Below are 18,689 nucleotides of genomic sequence, written 5' to 3' on the forward strand. Positions count from 1 at the left end.
AATATTGCGTGCAATTCTGGTCGCCACACTACCAGAAGTACGTGGAGGCTTTGGAGAGGGTACAGAAGAGGTTTACCAGGATGTTGCCTGGTTTGGAGGGCATTAGCTATGAGGAGAGGTTTGATAAACTCAGATTGTTTTCACTGAAACAACGGAGGTGGAGGGGCAACATGATAGAGGTTTACAAAGTTATAAGCAGCATGGACAGAGTGGATAGTCAGAAGCTTTTTCCCAGGGTGGAAGAGTCAGTTACTAGGGGACGTAGGTTTAAGGTGAGAGGGGCAAAGTTTAGAGGGGATGTGCGAGGCAAGTTCTTTACACAGAGGATGGTGAGTGCCTGGAACTTGTTGCCAGGGGAGGTGATGGAAGCAGGTACCATAGAGACGTTTAAGAGGCATCTTGCCAAATACATGAATAGGATGGGAATAGAGGGATACAGACCCCGGAAGTGCAGAAGGTTTTAGTTTAGGCAGGCATCAAGATCGGCGCAGACTTGGAGGGCCGAATCGCCTGTTCCTGTGCTGTACTGTTCTTTGTTCTTGTTCTTTGTACAGAAAGGATGTAACTGCACTAGAGCGTGTACAGAGGAGATTTATTTGGATGTTGCCAGAACTGGAAAAATGGAGCTCTGAGGAAAGATTGGATAGGCTTGGGTTGTTCTCTTTGGAGCAGTGAAGGCTGAGTGGAGATCTGATTGAAATGTACAGAATTTTGAGGGGCCTGGATAGAGTGGAGGTGAAGGGTCTATTCATCTTAACAGAGAGGTCAATGACATGGAGCCATATATTTAAAGTGATTGGTAGAAACATTAAAGGGGAGGTGAGGAATGTGTTTTCACCCAGAGGGTGTTGTGGGGCTGGAACTCACTGCCTGAAAGGGTAGTTGAGTCAGAGACCCTCAACTAATTCAAAAGTACTCTGGATATGCACCTCAAGTGCCATAAACTGTAGAGTTCCGGACCAAATCCTCAAGGTGGGATTAGAATAGGTGGATCATTTTTTGGCTAGGACAGACATGATGGGCTAAATGGCCTCTTTAATTGCCTTAAACTTTCTATAGTTCTATGAAACTGATGTTTACAAAATAAAAAATAAATACACTCATTATACAAGCCTATCCTGTCCAATCCTTCCTCATAATACAGCCTGCCCATTCTAGGTATTCGTCTGGTCAACCACCTCTGTACTGCCTCCAACGCATTTACATCCTTCCTTTAATAAGGAGACCAGTACTGTACACAGTACTCCAAATGTAGTCTCACCAATGCCTGGTATAGCTGAAGCATAACCTTCCTACTTTTGTATTCAATTCCCCTCGCAATAAATGATAACATTCCATTAGCTTTCCTAATTACGTGCTGAACCTGCATACTAACCTTTTGCAATTCATGCATTAGGACACCCAGATCCCTTTGCATCGCAGAGCTCTGCAATCTCTCACTATTTAGATAATATGCTTTTTTATTCTTCCTGCCAAAGTGGACAATTTCCCACTTTCCCACATTATATTCCATTTGCCAGGTCTTTGCCCACTCACTTAACCTATCTATATCCCTTTGTCGCCCCCTTATGTTCTCTTCACAAGTTACTTTCCTACCTATCTTTGTGTCATCAGCAAATTTACCAACCATACCTTCAGTCCCTTCATCTAAGTCACTTATATAAATTGTAAAAAGTTGAGGCCCCAGCACAGATCCCTGTGGCACACCACTCGTTACATCTTGCCAACCAGAAAATGATTCATTTATGCCTACTCTCTGTTTCCTGTTAGCTAACCAATCTTCTTTCCATGCCAATATGTTACCCCCTACACCATAAGCTTTTATTTTCTGCAATAACCTTTGATGTGGCACCTTATCAAATGCCTTCTGTAAATCTCAGTACAATACATCCACCAGTTCCCCTTTATCCACAGCACATGTAACTCCCTCAAAGAACTCCAATAAATTGGTTAAAATGATTTCCCTTTCACAAAACCATGTTGACTCTGCCTGATTACCTTGAATTTTTCTAAGTGCCCTGCTATAATGTCTTTAATAGCTTTTAACATTTTCCCTATGTCGGATGTTAAGCTAACTGGCCTGTAGTATCCTGCTTTCTGTCTCCCTCCCTTTTTGAATAAAATAAGTTGCATTCACTATTTTCCAATCTAATGGAACCTTGCCCGAATCTAGGGAATTTTTGAAAATTAAAACTAACGCCTAAACTATTTTACTAACCACTTCTTTTAACACCCTAGGATGAAGTCCATCAGGACCCGGGGACTTGTCAGCTTGCAGCTCCAACAATTTTTTCAGTACCACTTCCCTGGTGATTGTAATTTTCTTGAGTTCCTCCCTCCCTTGCATTTCCTGACTTACAGGACCAAACACCCTTAAACAACTCCCCATTGGTCTTCATCAATTCGTGTCTTCCCATTCATCGTGAAACAAGTTAAAAGGCGATTTGCCACCTGAGACACAAGAATGGACAAGACGGGAAAGTAGTGAAAAACAATTGTTACCTAACTAAGGAACAGAAACTTAACAACATCACACTTCTTCATTCACCTATGTGCATACCCTTGTGCAACTACAATCTTTAATCTTCCTTTTCCTATTGCTCCTATGTGGTGCAACTCCTGTAGAGACAGGCTACTCAGATCCCTGCTCTGTCTGCTAAGTTGCTCTTGGCCAATATTCTCTGAGCTTTGGAGCTTGCGATGGCCCTGTCAAAGACTGCTCCACCTGCACTTGTGCTGGGCAGACTCAGCCATTGGCAGAGGCAGCATGTGGGGTGGTGGGGGATGGGGGCAACAGGTGAGAAATGGAAGAGATTTTGAGTGGAGTCCACACTTCCACGTCCCCTATCACCATCATCTTTCTCAATGTTGGCCAATTACATTTCACTGCTACCATGGTGCTGAAGAACACTTTGGTGCTGATCAGTGAGGCTCTGTAAGGCCAAGGCTAAAGCATCTGCCATCCTATTGTCTCTTTCTCTTTCTTACAGCTGATTTAGAACTATAATTTAGCCAGATAATTGTGTCAAGAGTAGCAGTGTATATTGCTGTGATGCCTCCTTCATATTTTGGAAATGGGCATTGAGTAGTTCGACGTTCTTGTATGTTCTGGGTGACCACAGTTGATACTGAAGAGTATCTGTATCTAAAATAAAAGCAAAATACTGCAGATGCTTATAATATATATATTATAGAAGTATCTGTATCTGCCTTGGTATTTGCAAATGTCGTTTAGCATTGCCCACAAGCTTCATCATAATGTGGCAGACATTTTGGCATCCAGAATCTGCAGGACAGTGGCAAAGGCATACATGGACTCATTTTATTGGAACATTTGATGTTCCACGGCTCTGGTCACTCTTCCCATGGAAAAACACATCATCTCAATGGCCTACGATATCAACTCACATATGCTTGAGGTGGACTCCTCCATTCTCTATGCAGTTGTAGTGAGTGTGCTTGGAATTTCTGTCAGTGCATCACAAATTATTTGCTGATTCTCCTATTTATCAATGGTCCCTGTGGTCAAGCATCGGTGTACAGCCAAGCAAAGTTTGGAGAGGGCTGCGGACACTCCACAACTGTCCCTGTCTGCACCATCTGCACTTGCTCACTTGTGTGGTGTAAGTCACCAGGTGAAAACCCAACCACCTGTGAATGAGGTCCCACTGAAATGTGAGTTTCTTAACTGGTGCATGGTCTGCGTGTATGCATCCTCAGAAGAATTCAGCTGCTCTGAGAAATTGTCATCCGCGACTTCCATCAACTTCTACTGTATGCATGAAACCCTTATCAATGATACAAGACATGAATTAGTGCTGTCAAAATAAGAATGTTGCAACTTACCATTAATCATTATCACTAATATTTCACTCGGTGTTTAAATAAAGTCAACATGACTGAGTAACATCTAACATGTGGGTGGCTGATGGTTTCAGTAGGCAGCTGATAGCACCCCCCACTGCCTCACACACACATCCCACCACCCATTTCTGACAACCAGAAACTCTACTGATCCCTTGGGTCCCCTCCTCTGCACTAGTGAGTTGTGAGATGATTGGGGGGGCCACCTCCAGCTCTGCCCTTCTCCCTGGTGTTTTGTACTCTCTTCTCCTGCGATGAGGGAAAGAACAGACCTATGAGTGAGTGTAATGCGATGTGTTAACCCAATGAATGCAGTGCATTTGGTGAGGGTGACTTTCAGGGAGAGGCATGAAACTGCATAACAATGAGGGTGAACGGGAGTGGTTGATGGACAGATGAGGATGTGAGGAAGTGCACAGGCAGAGAAGGATGGGGGTATGTGGGTGTGAGGAGTGATGTGATGGAGTAGGCTTGAGAAGACAGAGTGAAAGGGTTGGGGTGGGGTGATGTGCATGGCAGAATGTGGTTGAATGTGCAGCTGTAGTCACCTTTCGTGGTCTGGTTAGGTCATTAAAGTCCATCCTGCTTGCATCCAGGAATATGTCTCTATCCTCCAACTGCTGGGCAACCTCCAACCTCCAACCACATATTCTTTGTTTCTGCTACAGGTTTCACCTCTCATTGCTGGAGAATGATATGTTCCCTTCGACTCCTCACAGCCAACCCCCCAGCAGCACATCAAAGGAGGCATCAATGAGCCGAGGCTCAGACTTGGAACATCTCGGCTCCACTCTTTAACCTTCCCTTCTGTTCTTCCCAACTCCAACGCCTTCAAATTGTATCTCTGGATTGTACCTTGAAATACTGAAGTTGAGATCGTGTCATGCAGGTCCTCATCATGTCTGCTGCTGCGGATTGGATAGAAAACCGGTAATTAAAATGTTAATGAGGTGGCTTTGTTATGAAGATACTGACCGACGTGCTGAAGGTACTTTTATGTTTCCCACGGGATATCAAACCTGGCCACCACACCCCACCCCCCTCCACCCCAGCTCCCAGTGCATCTCCCAGCTAGTATTGGCACCATTTATGCCATAATCCCATCCTACTAAGTTTGCATGACCTATTCCAATCCCAATGGAACTGATGCACATGACAACATCAGAAGGCATAAGGTTCAGTATATTCGGTTGAAGCTTTGATCTATGAATATATTTTTGAAATGTGTACCTTTCTAAAATGAAGAGAAATACAGTTCTTCTTTATCTGTCTTCATGAGATTACTGTCTCATCTTTATAGCAAGCTGATATTAATAGAAGGTAATTTTAGTTTGCATGTTAAATTTAGAACATGTCACGTGCAGACACATCTCACACTAATTTAAGTTAAGCTGAATACCTTCAATACTACTCAAAGGATTATCACTTAGACAAGGCCATCTGTTCTTTGGAATAAGTCCTAATACTAAAGCAAGCATTACAGATTCGAGTGTAGAAATGGAATACAGCTATTGATAAGGAGATTAAACCTTCATTGTTTTACTGTTTAAACAGTGTTGGATGTGACTAGGTATGAAGATAGATGACAAAAACTCAAGCATATAGATTCAGATGGAGGAATGTAGTTTATTCTTTCATTTGTCTCTACATTAAGGAGCTGTACAAAATTGTAGATAATCTGTAAATCTGAATGCTGTTCTAATGCGCATTGGATAAGGCACATTTTCATTGACAGTGGATAATCCTGTTTTGTCACTTCAACTATAAACAGGTTATGTCGGCTCAGCTTTGCATACATGAACTTTTCCTGAGAGTAGAGAAAATATAAAGAGTTATCTACAAATGAAAATTAATGCCTAAGTGTAGCATAAATAAGTGTCCTCTTGTCAATCAAAAGAAGATTATCTGGAGTCCAGGAATATTTCCAACTTTCCTCAATGTGGAGAAGATTCTCCACTCAGGCCAGAGCTCGGCACTATGCTGAAGGTTGCCAAGCAACGGAAATCATCCAAATTGAAAATGAACAGAAAAATGAAGGGCTACAGCTACTTAAGGTAAATGTTGAGTAAGACCACTTTAATAATTCAGCAATAAGATGCTATTTGTTAGTAACAGCTAAATGGTGAGTCATATGAGAAAATATTATTTTTGACATGGCTGTGTAGTCAGTTTTATTTGAAGCCACTAAAATTAACACTTCACACAATATTTTACATTTACACTCTCAGATCTCTTTGTGTTGAATAAATTGAAATGGATCTATGAATTTACCAGAAAAAGACCATACTAAGCGGACTTTAATAAATTGTGTCTTAGCAGAGGAGATTTTATTGGTCGGGTTGCTTCTTAGAGTCATATTTTTCTCTCTCCAGTAATGTTAACATAATGCAAGTAAGAAATTATATAATGATGATAGAAATTGCTAACAATGTTTTTCTGGGTTTAGTACTACTCTAAGGCAGTTGTTGGGTTCATCAGGAATGCAACAGCATTTTCAGTGAGTCCCTGAGTGTAAACCAATATTTACCATATGGTAAATTGAGCTTTTCAGAGCATCCAGTTGGATAAATTTATTGTTATTGCTTATGCAGTAAAAGTTTTCTGCTGATTTGTTCTGTGTTGTGTTGTGCAGATATGTACTAGTTTTGCTTTTAGTCTAAAATCATTGTGGATCAAGACAAGATGATTTGGCCCATGGGAATTCCTTCTTTCAATACATTTTCTTTGCCACTGTTGTACCATATAATTTATGTAATCCTGCTATTTTAGTGGGTACTATCTTAGTTGCTACATTCTTGATAACATTCCTCTGATTCCTCTGTGTACCTACATTTTTGCATATATTTAGTGATACTGCTGTAGAGTCATATTCCTGCCTTACTTTTCTGCTGTTTTTTAAATTATAAAAATGCTCTTCTAGGCATTTCTAACTTATATTTGGGGGCTGTCCTCATGCACTAAAAATCTCACTGGGGTAACTTTTCATCTTCACCTTGGCAGGAATCTGGCAGGGCAGAGCACTTGCGTGTTATGGATCCTGCCTGACTTCATTCCATTTATTTCAATGGTTCTACTTATGATTCACTTCACCAGTTTACTGCCTGGGCAGTAAAATTTAACCCAGTTGTATTTCTCCATAACTCAAACACTTGGGGAACAGGTCACTAAAATTGACATTTATCTGTGGATTAATGCAGCTGTGGAGTCATTAATTGGGTCACTCTACAGCTGCATTAACAAACTTTTCAAAATTGGTTAACTGGCACATTCCTGATTGAAAGCATTAAATGATCATTATTTCAGCAGTCATTATTAGCTGCCAGTTTTTGACTACCACCTACAAAATCCTAAACTCACAAATCAATTTGTTAATTGTGTGAACCATCATGCATGACAGGCATTTTGCCCACTTTACCTCAAGAGAGGAAACCATGGCTCCTAGATATCTTAGGAAAATTGACAATATTTACAAACTGGTCGCTCATCTATAGTCAAGAAATCAACAGATTACATGGAGTACATTTTAGAATCCAGTCTAGAAATATATTCCTAATCTTCTTCTTCTTTGGCCTCCTTATCTCGAGAGATAATGGGTAAGTGCCTGGAGGTGGTCAGTGGTATGTGGAGCAGCGCCTGGAGTGGCTATTAAGGCCAATTCTAGAGTGACCGGCTCTTCCACAGGTGCTGCAGAAAAATTTGTTTGTCGGGGCTGTTACACAGTTGGCTCTCCCCTTGCGCTTTTGTCTTTTTTCTCTTCGACTCGCCACACTTTAGCCCCGCCTTTATGGCTGCCTGCCAGCTCTGGCGATCACTGGCAACTGACTCCCACGACTTGTGATCAATGTCACAGGACTTCATGTCGCGTTTGCAGACGTCTTTAAAGCGGAGACATGGACGGCCGGTGGGTCTGATACCAGTGGCGAGCTCGCTGTACAATGTGTCTTTGGGGATCCTGACATTATTATTCCTAATAATGTGCACTAATAGGTATTCGACATTACTGTGGTTAAGAGTAATTTCTGGCCATACATCTAGTCATGAGTCAGGTGAAATCTGTTCTGCGACTGTGTGTTGGAACTGTAAGTGCACGCCTAATTCCCAAATGAAAGATAATATTAGTACAAATCTTAAATCAATCTATTAATCATTGTTGATACCCTTGAAAAATGTGCAGTGTAGCATCACCTATGTCAAGGCAATTGGTAAACAGGTACATGATAACTTAAAATGATACATCACATTTGGTATTTAAAAAATAAATTTCTGGAAAATAATCTACATATTATGGCAAAAGACATTGCAATTCGCAAAAACCTGGAGGAAGGATTTAACTCATGGCCATCCAATTAGCACCTAAAATCTGGGCAGTTAGAAGTTGAAAATGGGGGGGGACCACTGCCGTTCATTGACACGCAAGGTTTCTCTATGCTGTATTTAGGCACACTGTAAATTGATGAGTTGTAGGATCCTGGTGCAAATTTCAGCTGCAAATGGGCAGTGCTTGAGCTATACAAGCTAAGCGTAGTTTTACCAGGTCTTTAGGGTCTGAACAATAGTCCTTAAAGCTGCTCAAAGCTGTTGCAAAACTTATTCAAAATTTTATTCTTGTGGCGTCAGATGGAGCAGGGTTGCTCCTCTTGTTTCCAGAAATAAACTGTGAACTGCTGCTAGCCTGGAATCGACCATTACCATCCCCTCACCACTTTAGGGACCAAAGTGGCAATCTGTTTGTGGAGCCGGAGGACATAGGTGAGGTTTTAAATGATTATTTTTCATCTGTGTTCACAATGGAGAAGGACGATGTCAGTGTAGATATCAGGGAGGGGGATTGTGATATACTCGAACAAATTAGCATTGACAGGGAGAAGGTATTAGCAGTTTTAGTGGGCTTCAAAGTGGATAAATCCCCAGGCCCAGATGAGATGTATCCCAAGCTGTTATGTGAAGCAAGGGAGGAGATAGCAGGGGCTCTGACACAAATTTTCAAATCCTCTTTGGCCACAGGAGAGGTACCAGAGGATTGGAGGACAGCGAATGTGGTACCATTATTCAAGAAGGGCAGCAAGGATAAACCAGGTAATTACAGGCCAGTGAGTCTAACATTAGTGGTAGGGAAACTATTGGAAAAAATCCTGAGGGACAGGATTAACCTCCACTTGGAGAGGCAGGGATTAATCAGGAATAGACAGCATGGCTTTGTCAGGGGGAGATTGTGTCTAACATACTTGATTGAATTTTTTGAGGAGGTGACTAGATGTGTAGATGAGGGTAAAGCAGTTGATGTGGTCTACATGGACTTCAGTAAGGCTTTTGATAAGGTCCCGCATGGGAGATTGGTTAAGAAGGTAAGAGCCCATGGGATGCAGGCAATTTGTCAAATTGGATCCAAAATTGGCTTAGTGGCAGGAGGCAGAGGGTGATGGTCGATGGTTGTTTTAGTGAGTGGAAGCCTGTGACCAGTGGTGTACCGCAGGGATCGGTGCTGGGACCCTTGCTGTTTGTAGTGTACATTAATGATTTAGATGTGAATATAGGAGGAATGATCTGATGCAGATGTCACGAAAATTTGTGGTGTCATAAATAGTGAGGAGGAAAGCCTTAGATTACAGGACGATATAGATGGGCTGGTAAGATGGACGGAGCAGTGGCAAATGGAATTTAATCCTGAGAAGTGTGAGGTGATGCATTTTGGGAGGACTAACAAGGCAAGGGAATAAACAATGGATGGTAGGACCCTAGGAAGTACAGAGTGTCAGTGGGACCTTGGTGTATTTGTCCACAGATCACTGAAGGCAGCAGCACAGGTAGATAAGGTGGTTAGGAAGGCATATGGGATACTTGCCTTTATTAGCCGAGGCATAGAATATAAGAGCAGGAAGGTTATGATGGATCTGTATAAAACGCTAGTTAGGCCACAGCTGGAGTACTGTGTACATTTCTGGTCACCACATTTCAGGAAGGATGTGAGGGGGTCCTTGAGAGGGTACAGAGGAGATTTACCAGTATGGTTCCAGGGATGGCAGATTTTAGTTACAAGGTTAGGTTGGGAGAGCCATTTTGTTCTCCTTAGAATAACGGAGATTACGGGGAAATTTAATAGACGTGTACAAGATTATGACAGGCTTAGATAAGTTAGACAAGGAAAAACTCTTCCCATTAACAAATGTTTTAAGAACTAGGGGACACATTGAAAGTTTTGGGCAAGAGGTGCAGGGGGAATATGAGGAAGAACCTTTTTATGCAGCAGCTGGTAATGACCTGGAACTCGCTGCCCACAAGGATGGTGGAAGCGGAGACAATCAATGACTTCAAGAGCAAGTTGGATGGCCACCTGAGAGAAATAGACTTGAAGACTAAGTAGATCAAGCCAGGGAGTGGGACTGACTGCCCAGCTCCATGGAGAGTCGGCATGGACTCAATGGGCCAAATATTTGCCTTCTGTGTTGTAAATGACTCTATAACCATTACTTCTTTGCTTTTGGCTTCTTCCACGGATCAGCTGTAGACCCTAGTGCATCTCACAAGCAGCTGCACACCACTGCAACAGTCACAGCCTTGCAAGCACAGAGGGCACTGTGTTTTAGCACCATCATTGGAATCCCTCCGGTGCAGGGCATCATTGATTTTAACCATGAAGTCCTCAAGGCACCCAGCGACCGCCCAATCAGATATATCAACAGGAAGGGCTTCTACTCCCTCAACATTAAACTGATCTGCGGCCACAACAAGAGCTTCCTCCATGTGTCTGCTCACTTTCCTGGCAGCTGCTATGACTCCTTCATCCTCCAGCAGTCCATGCTTCCTCTGATCTTCACTCCAACCCCAATGTCCGTGTATGTATCCTAGGGGATAAGGGATATCCCTTGAAGAGATGGCTATTCACCACTCTACAGGAGCCCCAGGCAGAGGCACAGAGGCAATACAACCAATGCCACCTGCTCACTAGGGTAATCATTGAGCAGATCATTGGGATTCTGAAAATGTGGTTCAGGTGCCTGGACCAGTTGGGTGGCATCCTCCAACACCTTCCGGCAAGGGTCTCAGTCATTGTGGTGGTCTGCTGCACTCTCCAGAGGTGTGGACTTTAAGGATGGTGAGGCCCTGGAAGGAGAGGCTCATCGGGGTAAGAGCAGGAGCAGGACGTCAGAGAGAAGGAAGAGAAGATGGAGGGAGATGATGCTGAACAGAGAGGTGCCTTGGCTGCACAGTAAGGTAATCGGGCATGGCGCAGGGCACAAAGAGTTTGTCAGGATGCCATGAATGGCAGGGATCATCTGATTCAAGAATGTTTCAACTGAGCCCCTCTCAGCCAGGATGAGGTTGTATAGAAGGGAGTCTGAAATACCTGTGTTCACACATCCATATAAGACATAGCCTGAAACATCTAATCACTCACCACCAATGAAGGAAGCACATCTGTCCAGAGGCTTTGCCCTCACTGTGGAGAAACCTGTAATCTCCTTCACCAAGTCATGCTACTTTCCCTGTCATAGCAGCAATAAAAGGAATGTCAGAGGGGTGGCTTAAAGTGTCATCATTTATATAGTACAAAGAAAGGAAAACTGTAGACAGAGACAGTAAGAACACATTCCAGTGACCCACTTAGTGCTGTACATGACAAGGTGGCCTCTGCACTTGGACACTCCTATGCGGTGCTCCCTTTGTCGCCTCAGAGGAGGTGGAGGCAGCCTGCTCACTCGTCTCGCCGCAGCTAAGATGCATGTCATAGAGTCAAAGAGTCATTTACAGCACAGAAGAAGGCCATTCGGCCCATCGAGTCCATGCAGGCTCTCCGCGGAGCTACGTGGTCAGTCCCAGTCCCCAGCTCGATCCCTGTAGCCCTGCAAGTCTATTTCTCTCAGGTGGCCATCCAACATCCTCTTGTGGTGGTTGTACTCATCGTTTAGCTGCCTGTGGTGGCACCTCCAGAGCCTGCTGCACCTGTACAATTGCAGTGGCAGCTTCTGTCACTTGGCTCTGCTGCACAAATGCTCCCTCAGTCAGAGGGGCCAAGGAAGCCGAGGATGCTGAGGGTGCCCTGTGAGGGGTGGCACCTTCACTCTCCCCTGTGATATCCTCAGCCCTTAACAGGTGCTCTGGGCGGCTGGAAGGGAGCACCAGCTCTTGAGATCTCTGCTCCACCAGCACCACTGACTAGTCCATGCTACACAACGTCTCATGCATCCTGTTTCTGCATGCACTCAGAGTGATGCTGCATATGGCTCTCTAAGAGGTTGGCCACTCTCTTGCTGGAGGAGCTTGTGCTCATAGCCCTGAGCCATTGTGGCACACACGAGCTGGATGGACTCCTCCATCCTCTGCCCAAGACTCTGCAGCACCTTAGGGAACTCTAACAAGTGGGAGCACATCTCATCTGCTGCTGCTGTTCAAGGTACAGCCTCCTTTCTTGTGACTCTTGAGGCCCTGCATCTGTGCCCAGCTGAGCAGGTCTATGTCTGTCCTCCCTCCTCCAAGGGGAACTGACTACAGCTCCCTCTGCCTCTGGCACTTCCTTCTTCCCAAACTGCTGTGATCCTCACCCAGTGCCACCCTATCTGACTGCACGTGAGGACCCACAGAAGTGAGTGTATCTGCGCTGGTAGACGTTGCGCTCGTAAGGTGTGATGATGGTTCTTTATCAGCTTTTTACTCCTCTAGGTTAATGAAGGGCGGGGGAGAGGGTGCACTGGGTTGGACATCTGCACAAGAGTAGAAGCCTCTACAGTGCTGAGGCAACAGTGTGCGACATGCTATCGGACGGGTGGAGTGCACTGCACTCCCCTAATGACCACATTGCCTTCTGTAATCACCAGGTTCACATGAGCTCCTGACTCGCCAGGGCCGACTTCCTCCTCGTCCGCTATCCTGGTTATATCCATGGCTTTTTCCTCCGTTGGGGTTATGTGCTTGAAAAATGGCACCCCTCCTCTGGTTTGGGCCCGCTCTGTGAGATTATGTGCCCATTTTTTCTGCAAGGATAAAAGAGAGCAAGATAAGATGCTGCTGTCCTCTGTGGCCATAGTCATGTGCCCCTATTCATTAGAAGCTGCATTTCTCAGTATTCGCAGGTCCTCAGCAGCACTTCAGCTCTGAGCCATTTTGAGGGGTGAGTAAATGCCCTGGGCACACACTTCTACCATATTTAGGAGCAGCATGCACCCTGTGGCTTCTCAGGTGGTGTGTCTGCTGGAGGATGAATACCCAGAGGCCTGACCTGAGGGTTGGGGGTTGCACCCACATTGCCAGAGCATATGAGGTCATTGAACCTCTTCCAACACTGGGTCCATATCCTTCTAAGCATGCTCCAGCTGCTCACTAAGGCTGCCACCTCCATCCATGCCCCCTTGGTCTGGATGGGTGGCCTCCTCCAGCCACTCTCCGAGAAGAGGACCTCCCTCCTCTTGCATACAGCCTCGCGCATGTCATTTAAGTTGGCTTCCAAGAGCCTAGGGACAGCCAGCCTCAGGAGCCAGACCTCCAGCTTTCCTGCGACATCTGCTGCGACAGTGCTGACCAAGGCTCTGACAATCTCTGCAGCTTTCCTCCTTCTGTCAAATTGCAGCTTTAGTAATGGCTGTCATAATGAGTTTAAGCCAGGCCTGCACTTACTGTGAAATAAAAAGAAGAAATGCTGGAAATACTCAGCAGGTCTGGCAGCATCTGTGGAGAGAGAAGCAGAGTTAACGTTTCAGGTCAGTGACCCTTCATCAGAACTCCTCTGTCCCACCTCCGTTCCCATCCTGTGGCCTCCAAATGGAGAGCAAACCTATCTCCATATCAATTAAGGGGTCACGCCACCACCCCCCATGAAAATCGTGTTGCAAATCAGTTTCCTCCCTGCTGGGGGCAGGTTTGGGACCCGGAAACAGTCCCGACTCCTGTTTCCCGCTCCAAAGCAAAAATTCAGCTCTTACTGCCAGCAGTAAGTTAAAACTCTGAATTCCATTCACCACGCTTTTCTATTTCATAAATAAGAATGGCCAACTATTGGCCGAACTGTTTCCAACTCATCTAGGGCCAGACAATATGCATGATCAATGTAAAGACCTCTATTTGATGACTGGCTGCATTTTAATGTTAGGCAAAAGCAGATGAGAATGCACACTTTTGCCTGAGACTAAAAAGAATGTTAATGTTTAAATGGTGTAGTTACACTGTAGCCAATGCAAAGCCGAAGCAATGTGAGGAGCACAGGAGTAATGGTCTCATAGTCCTTTAGTGTAGTGCAGTCAAGATTCAAATCAACAATTTGGGTTGTGCTAGACTGCCATATTTGCATCAATGTACACAGGAACATAGGAAATAGGAACAGGAGTAGGCCATTTGGCCCTCAAGCCTGCTCCACCAATCAAATAGATCATGACTGATCTGATTGTAACCTCAATGCCATTTTCCTGCATTATCCCCAAATCCCTTGATATCTTTAATATCTAGAAATCTATCAATCTCTTTGTTGAATATACTCAATGACTGACCCTCCACTGCCCTCTGGGGTAGAGAATTCCACAGATTCCCCACCCTTTGAATGAAGAAATTCCTCCTCATCTCAGTCCTAAATGGCCTTATTATGAGACTGTGTCCCCTGGTTCTAGTCCCCTCAGCCAGGGGAAACATCCTTCCTGTATCAACCTTGTCGAGACCAGTAAGAATTTTGTGTGCTTCAATGAGATTACCTCTCATTTTTCTAACCTCCAGAGAATACAGGCCCAGACTTCTCACTTCTCCTCATTGGACAATCCCATCATCCCAGGAATCAGTCTGGTGAACCTTCGTTGCACTCCCTCTCGGGCAAGTATATCCTTCCTTAGATAAGGAGACGAAAACTGTACACAATACTCCAGGTTCGGTCTCACCAAGGCTGTATTCAATTGCAGCAAGACATATTTACTCCTGTACGCAAATCCTCTTGCAATAAAGCCCAACACACCATTTGCCTTCCTAATTGCTTGCTGCATCTTCATGTTAGCTTTCAGTAACTTATGAACATCTGAAACCAAAAGAAATAGGAAATTAATTAATGACCAGAAAATGTTTTGGTGGTAATCGTGTCTTTAAAAACTGCCATGGGATCCTTTAAACCCACCCAACCAGACAGTTAGGTTCCCAGACTATCATCTCATCTGAAAAAGCTGCACTTCTAGAATGCAGCACACTCTGTCCTGCACTTACATAGAAGCCTAGGTTATAGCTTTGAGAATCAGTATCCTTTCAGTGAATCCAAGAAATAATCAGGGTGTTTGAAGGTGGTTTTTGGGGTCAGACCTGGCTACACCAGGTGTCCACTCCATTTGAACTACAATGGAGGTTCTGCAGCTATAGAAGATGAGCTGTTATGTGCCATCAGGAAAAGATTCAGGACTGGCAGGATGATGTCGCCCATTGGAATTCTCACCAATTTCTCTCACCAATCTCACCACTGTTTCCTCCAACATTATGTATGCCTACATGAAGCAGGCATACATTACTTAACAAGATCACATCATATTGGAAGTAGTCCCCACTAAATGTTGAAAAGCTAGTTTTGATAGTGTGTCAGAAAACAATAGGTAGCAGTAAGGATTCCTAGTCTTTCTGGAAAGGGTCTGTTTGTTTCATTTAGCCAGACTGGCTCTGTTCTGCCATAGCTGGCATCCACAATGAAATCTCTCCAATAGCAAGCCAGCAGACATAAGTTCCGCTCTGCTCTGGTTATGACAGCAGAACGGGGCGTGTCGGTTTTTTAAGTCCTGAAATTGCCCCCCCTTTTTTGCAGTGAAAACAGTCCCATCATGGAGTGGAATTTGAGGAGTAAGTCACATATATACCAGAGTTACACTCGTTCTAACTGTTTCTGCTTGCCCAATTTTCACCCCCTCCTCATACTTATGGGAGTTGTTGCAGGTTGGATTTAAACAGCATCCATTCCTTTGGTGGAGGGGCTAACCCAATTCTTTACCAGATATGGGCTGCCTGCTGAGATCCAGTCAGATCAGGGCACAAATTTCATGTCTGGGATCTTTCAAAAAGTCATGGGTAATCTAGGCATAACCCAGCTAAAGTCCTCAGCCTACACCCACAGTCATAAGGGGCTTTGGAACAGTACCACCGGACCCTAAAGTCAATGATCAGGGCATACTGCTACGAGTACCCCCATGACTGGGACAAAGGGTTGGGATTTCTCCTGTTTTCCACCAGAGACTCACTCAATGAGTCTACTGTCTTTAGTCCCTTTGAATTAGTTTGTGGACAAAAGGGTGAGAAGTCCTCTTAAACTAATCAAACAGAGATTTTTTTGGACACAGGAATGTGTCTTCTATGTAAGACTACATTTCCATGTTCCAGGAGCAGCTCACGAATGCTTGTGCAGTGGCTCAGAAGCAGCTAAAAACCTCTCAGGCAGCAATGAAAAGGCAGGCAGATAAACATGCCAAGGCCAGAACATTTCAGCCTGGAGGCCAGGTATTAGTACTACTCCCAATTCAGGGTGAACCCCTGAAAGCCCGGTTCAGTGGCCCATACTGAGTGGCAAAAAGAATTAGCCAGGTAAACTATTTAATTGACAGCCCAGATTGAAGGAAGAAACAAAGGCTGTGCCACATTAACATGTTAAAACAGTATCACAGCTGGGAAGGGGACAGACAAGCACAGATCTGTCAGACAGTCAGGAAGAAAGGGGACAAAAGGGACAGTGAGGACGTGTTAGAGGAAGATCTGGAGGATTCCCAAATTGAACCCCTTACTGCTCGGTTAGCCAACACCAAAGTGTTGGGTAACTTTGACACCACACTCTCCTATCTGAATGCGGAACAGAGAGAAGCCCTAGCAAGGCTGCTCACAGCATTTAAAGAAGTCTACAAGGACACACCAGGGTGCACAACCTGAACTCTACAAGATGTGGATGTAGGAGAGACCCCTCCAATAAAACCCCTATCACCTAGCCATACCCAACCAGCTTATGCTTGCAAAACTAAAAACACAGTGTCCAACATTAGATGTGATTCTGCGATTGGAACAACATTTGCTAAATAATCCACAGTGTACTAAGAATTACGCTGACAACCAATTTAAGATTGTCAGCAGGGCTCGCAGTTTGGTGCATTTTCACATACTGGAAGCTACATATATTAATACACAGGGCCCTGTTCTTTGCAGACAGAAAGAATATGTACAAACATTGCGCCCGTTTCAGTTGAACAAAGTAAGTGACAGCCATTCGCTCGTTCATTCCTCAGGGCAATGCCTTGACCAATCAGAGTCAAGCAGCCTGGTTTAAATTTTAAACAAAGCTTGGCAGTTAACTGTCAGTCACTATAAACTGGTGCATTCGCCATGGCAATGCTTCTACTAATCAGAGTTCACTTGCCAACCAATCAGGACTCTCTTCTCATGCAGTATAAGTTGTTGTTTTCCCTTATATTGGTTATCCTTGCGATTGTCCTGATGAGTGCAAGATGAAGAGCTTCGACAACATGTCTCTATTTTCAGCAATACTCAAAATAGACTTGTGAAAAGGTTATTGGTAGTTTCCCTTAACACTCCAAGCAAAAGAGGTCTCAGTTTTTGTCAACCCAGACAGCCTATTCCAGTATCAAGTGATGCCTTTTGAATTAAGGAATGCCCCAGCCACCTTCCAAATGCTAATGAACCAGGTAGTGGTTGGCCTACCCAACTGTGTAGTGTGCCTGGATGATTTGTTAGTGTACAATAAGACCTGGAGGGACCAGTTAGCCCAATTAGACGCCCTCTTGCAAAGGTAACAGTCAGCTAACCCAGCAGTAAACATTGCAAAAAGCGAGTTTGCTAAAGCTCAAGTGACCTACCTCGGGCATGTTGTAGGTCAGGGGTGAGTGCTGCCTAGGGCAGCAAAAGTACAGGCACTGATGGATTTTCCCATCCCCACGATAAAAAAGGAAATAATGAGTTTTTCTGGGGATGTGTGGGTTCTACCGCAAGTTTTTTCCAAACTTCACTATAGCCACCCCACTGACAGACTTACTGCAGAAAAGAGCCACGTTGGTGTGGTCAGAGAGGTGCCAAACAGCTTTCGAGACATTAAAAGCCATTTTTAACAAACAAACTGGTTCTGGCAGCTCCCAACTTAATAAACCCTTTAAAGTGGCAGTTGTTGCTGGTGACCTAATAATGCACTCAGAAAATCATAGTATGATCAGACAAAGTCAACATGGTTTTGTGAAAGGGAAATCATGTTTTACAAATTTATTAGAGTTTTTTGAGAATGTAAGTAGCAGGGTAGATAAAGGGAAATCAGTAGATGTAGTATTTTTCCAAAAGGCATTCGATAAGGCGCCACACAAAAGGTTAACAGGCAAGATAAGAACTCATGGAGTTGGGGGTAATATATTAGCATGGACAGAGGATTGGTTAATGGTCAGGAAATAAAGAGTAGGGATAAACAGGTGTTTGGTAGGCTGTAACTAGTGGAGTGCTACAAGGATCAGTGCTGGGGTCTCAACTATTTACAATTTATATTAATGACTTAAACAAAGAGACAGAGAGTAATGTATCTAAGTTTGCTGATGATACAAAGCCAGGTGGGACTGCAAGCTGTTAGGAGGAATCAAAGAGGCTGCAAAAAGATACAGACAGGTTACGTGAGTAGGCAACAAAGTGGCAGACAGAGTGCAATATGGGGAATTGTGAGGTTATTCACAATAGAATAGAAAAGCAGAATATTTTTTAAAAGGTGTGAAACTTGTAAGTGTTGATGTTCAAAGTGATTTGTGTGTACTTGCGCAAGGAACACGGAAAGTTAGCATGCAGATACAGCAAGTAATTCGGAAGGCAGATTGCATGTTGGCCTTTATTGAAAGGGGATTGGAACACAG

At 44.2% G+C, this 18,689-nt stretch overlaps 1 protein-coding gene across 1 annotated transcript in view; it reads left to right on the top strand.

The window, feature by feature from the left end:
• The first annotated feature begins 5,801 nt into the window (after window positions 1–5,801).
• The window catches only part of rgs20 (regulator of G protein signaling 20), a 212,816-nt gene continuing 199,928 nt past the window's right edge, over window positions 5,802–18,689 (top strand). The window contains exon 1 of the mRNA XM_068030868.1: window positions 5,802–5,918. Within this exon, the coding sequence (XP_067886969.1) occupies window positions 5,802–5,918 (117 nt within the window). The remainder of the gene's footprint in view (window positions 5,919–18,689) is intronic.

This window comes from Heterodontus francisci, chromosome 5 (genome assembly GCF_036365525.1).
Source record: "Heterodontus francisci isolate sHetFra1 chromosome 5, sHetFra1.hap1, whole genome shotgun sequence".
Lineage (NCBI taxonomy): Eukaryota > Metazoa > Chordata > Chondrichthyes > Heterodontiformes > Heterodontidae > Heterodontus > Heterodontus francisci.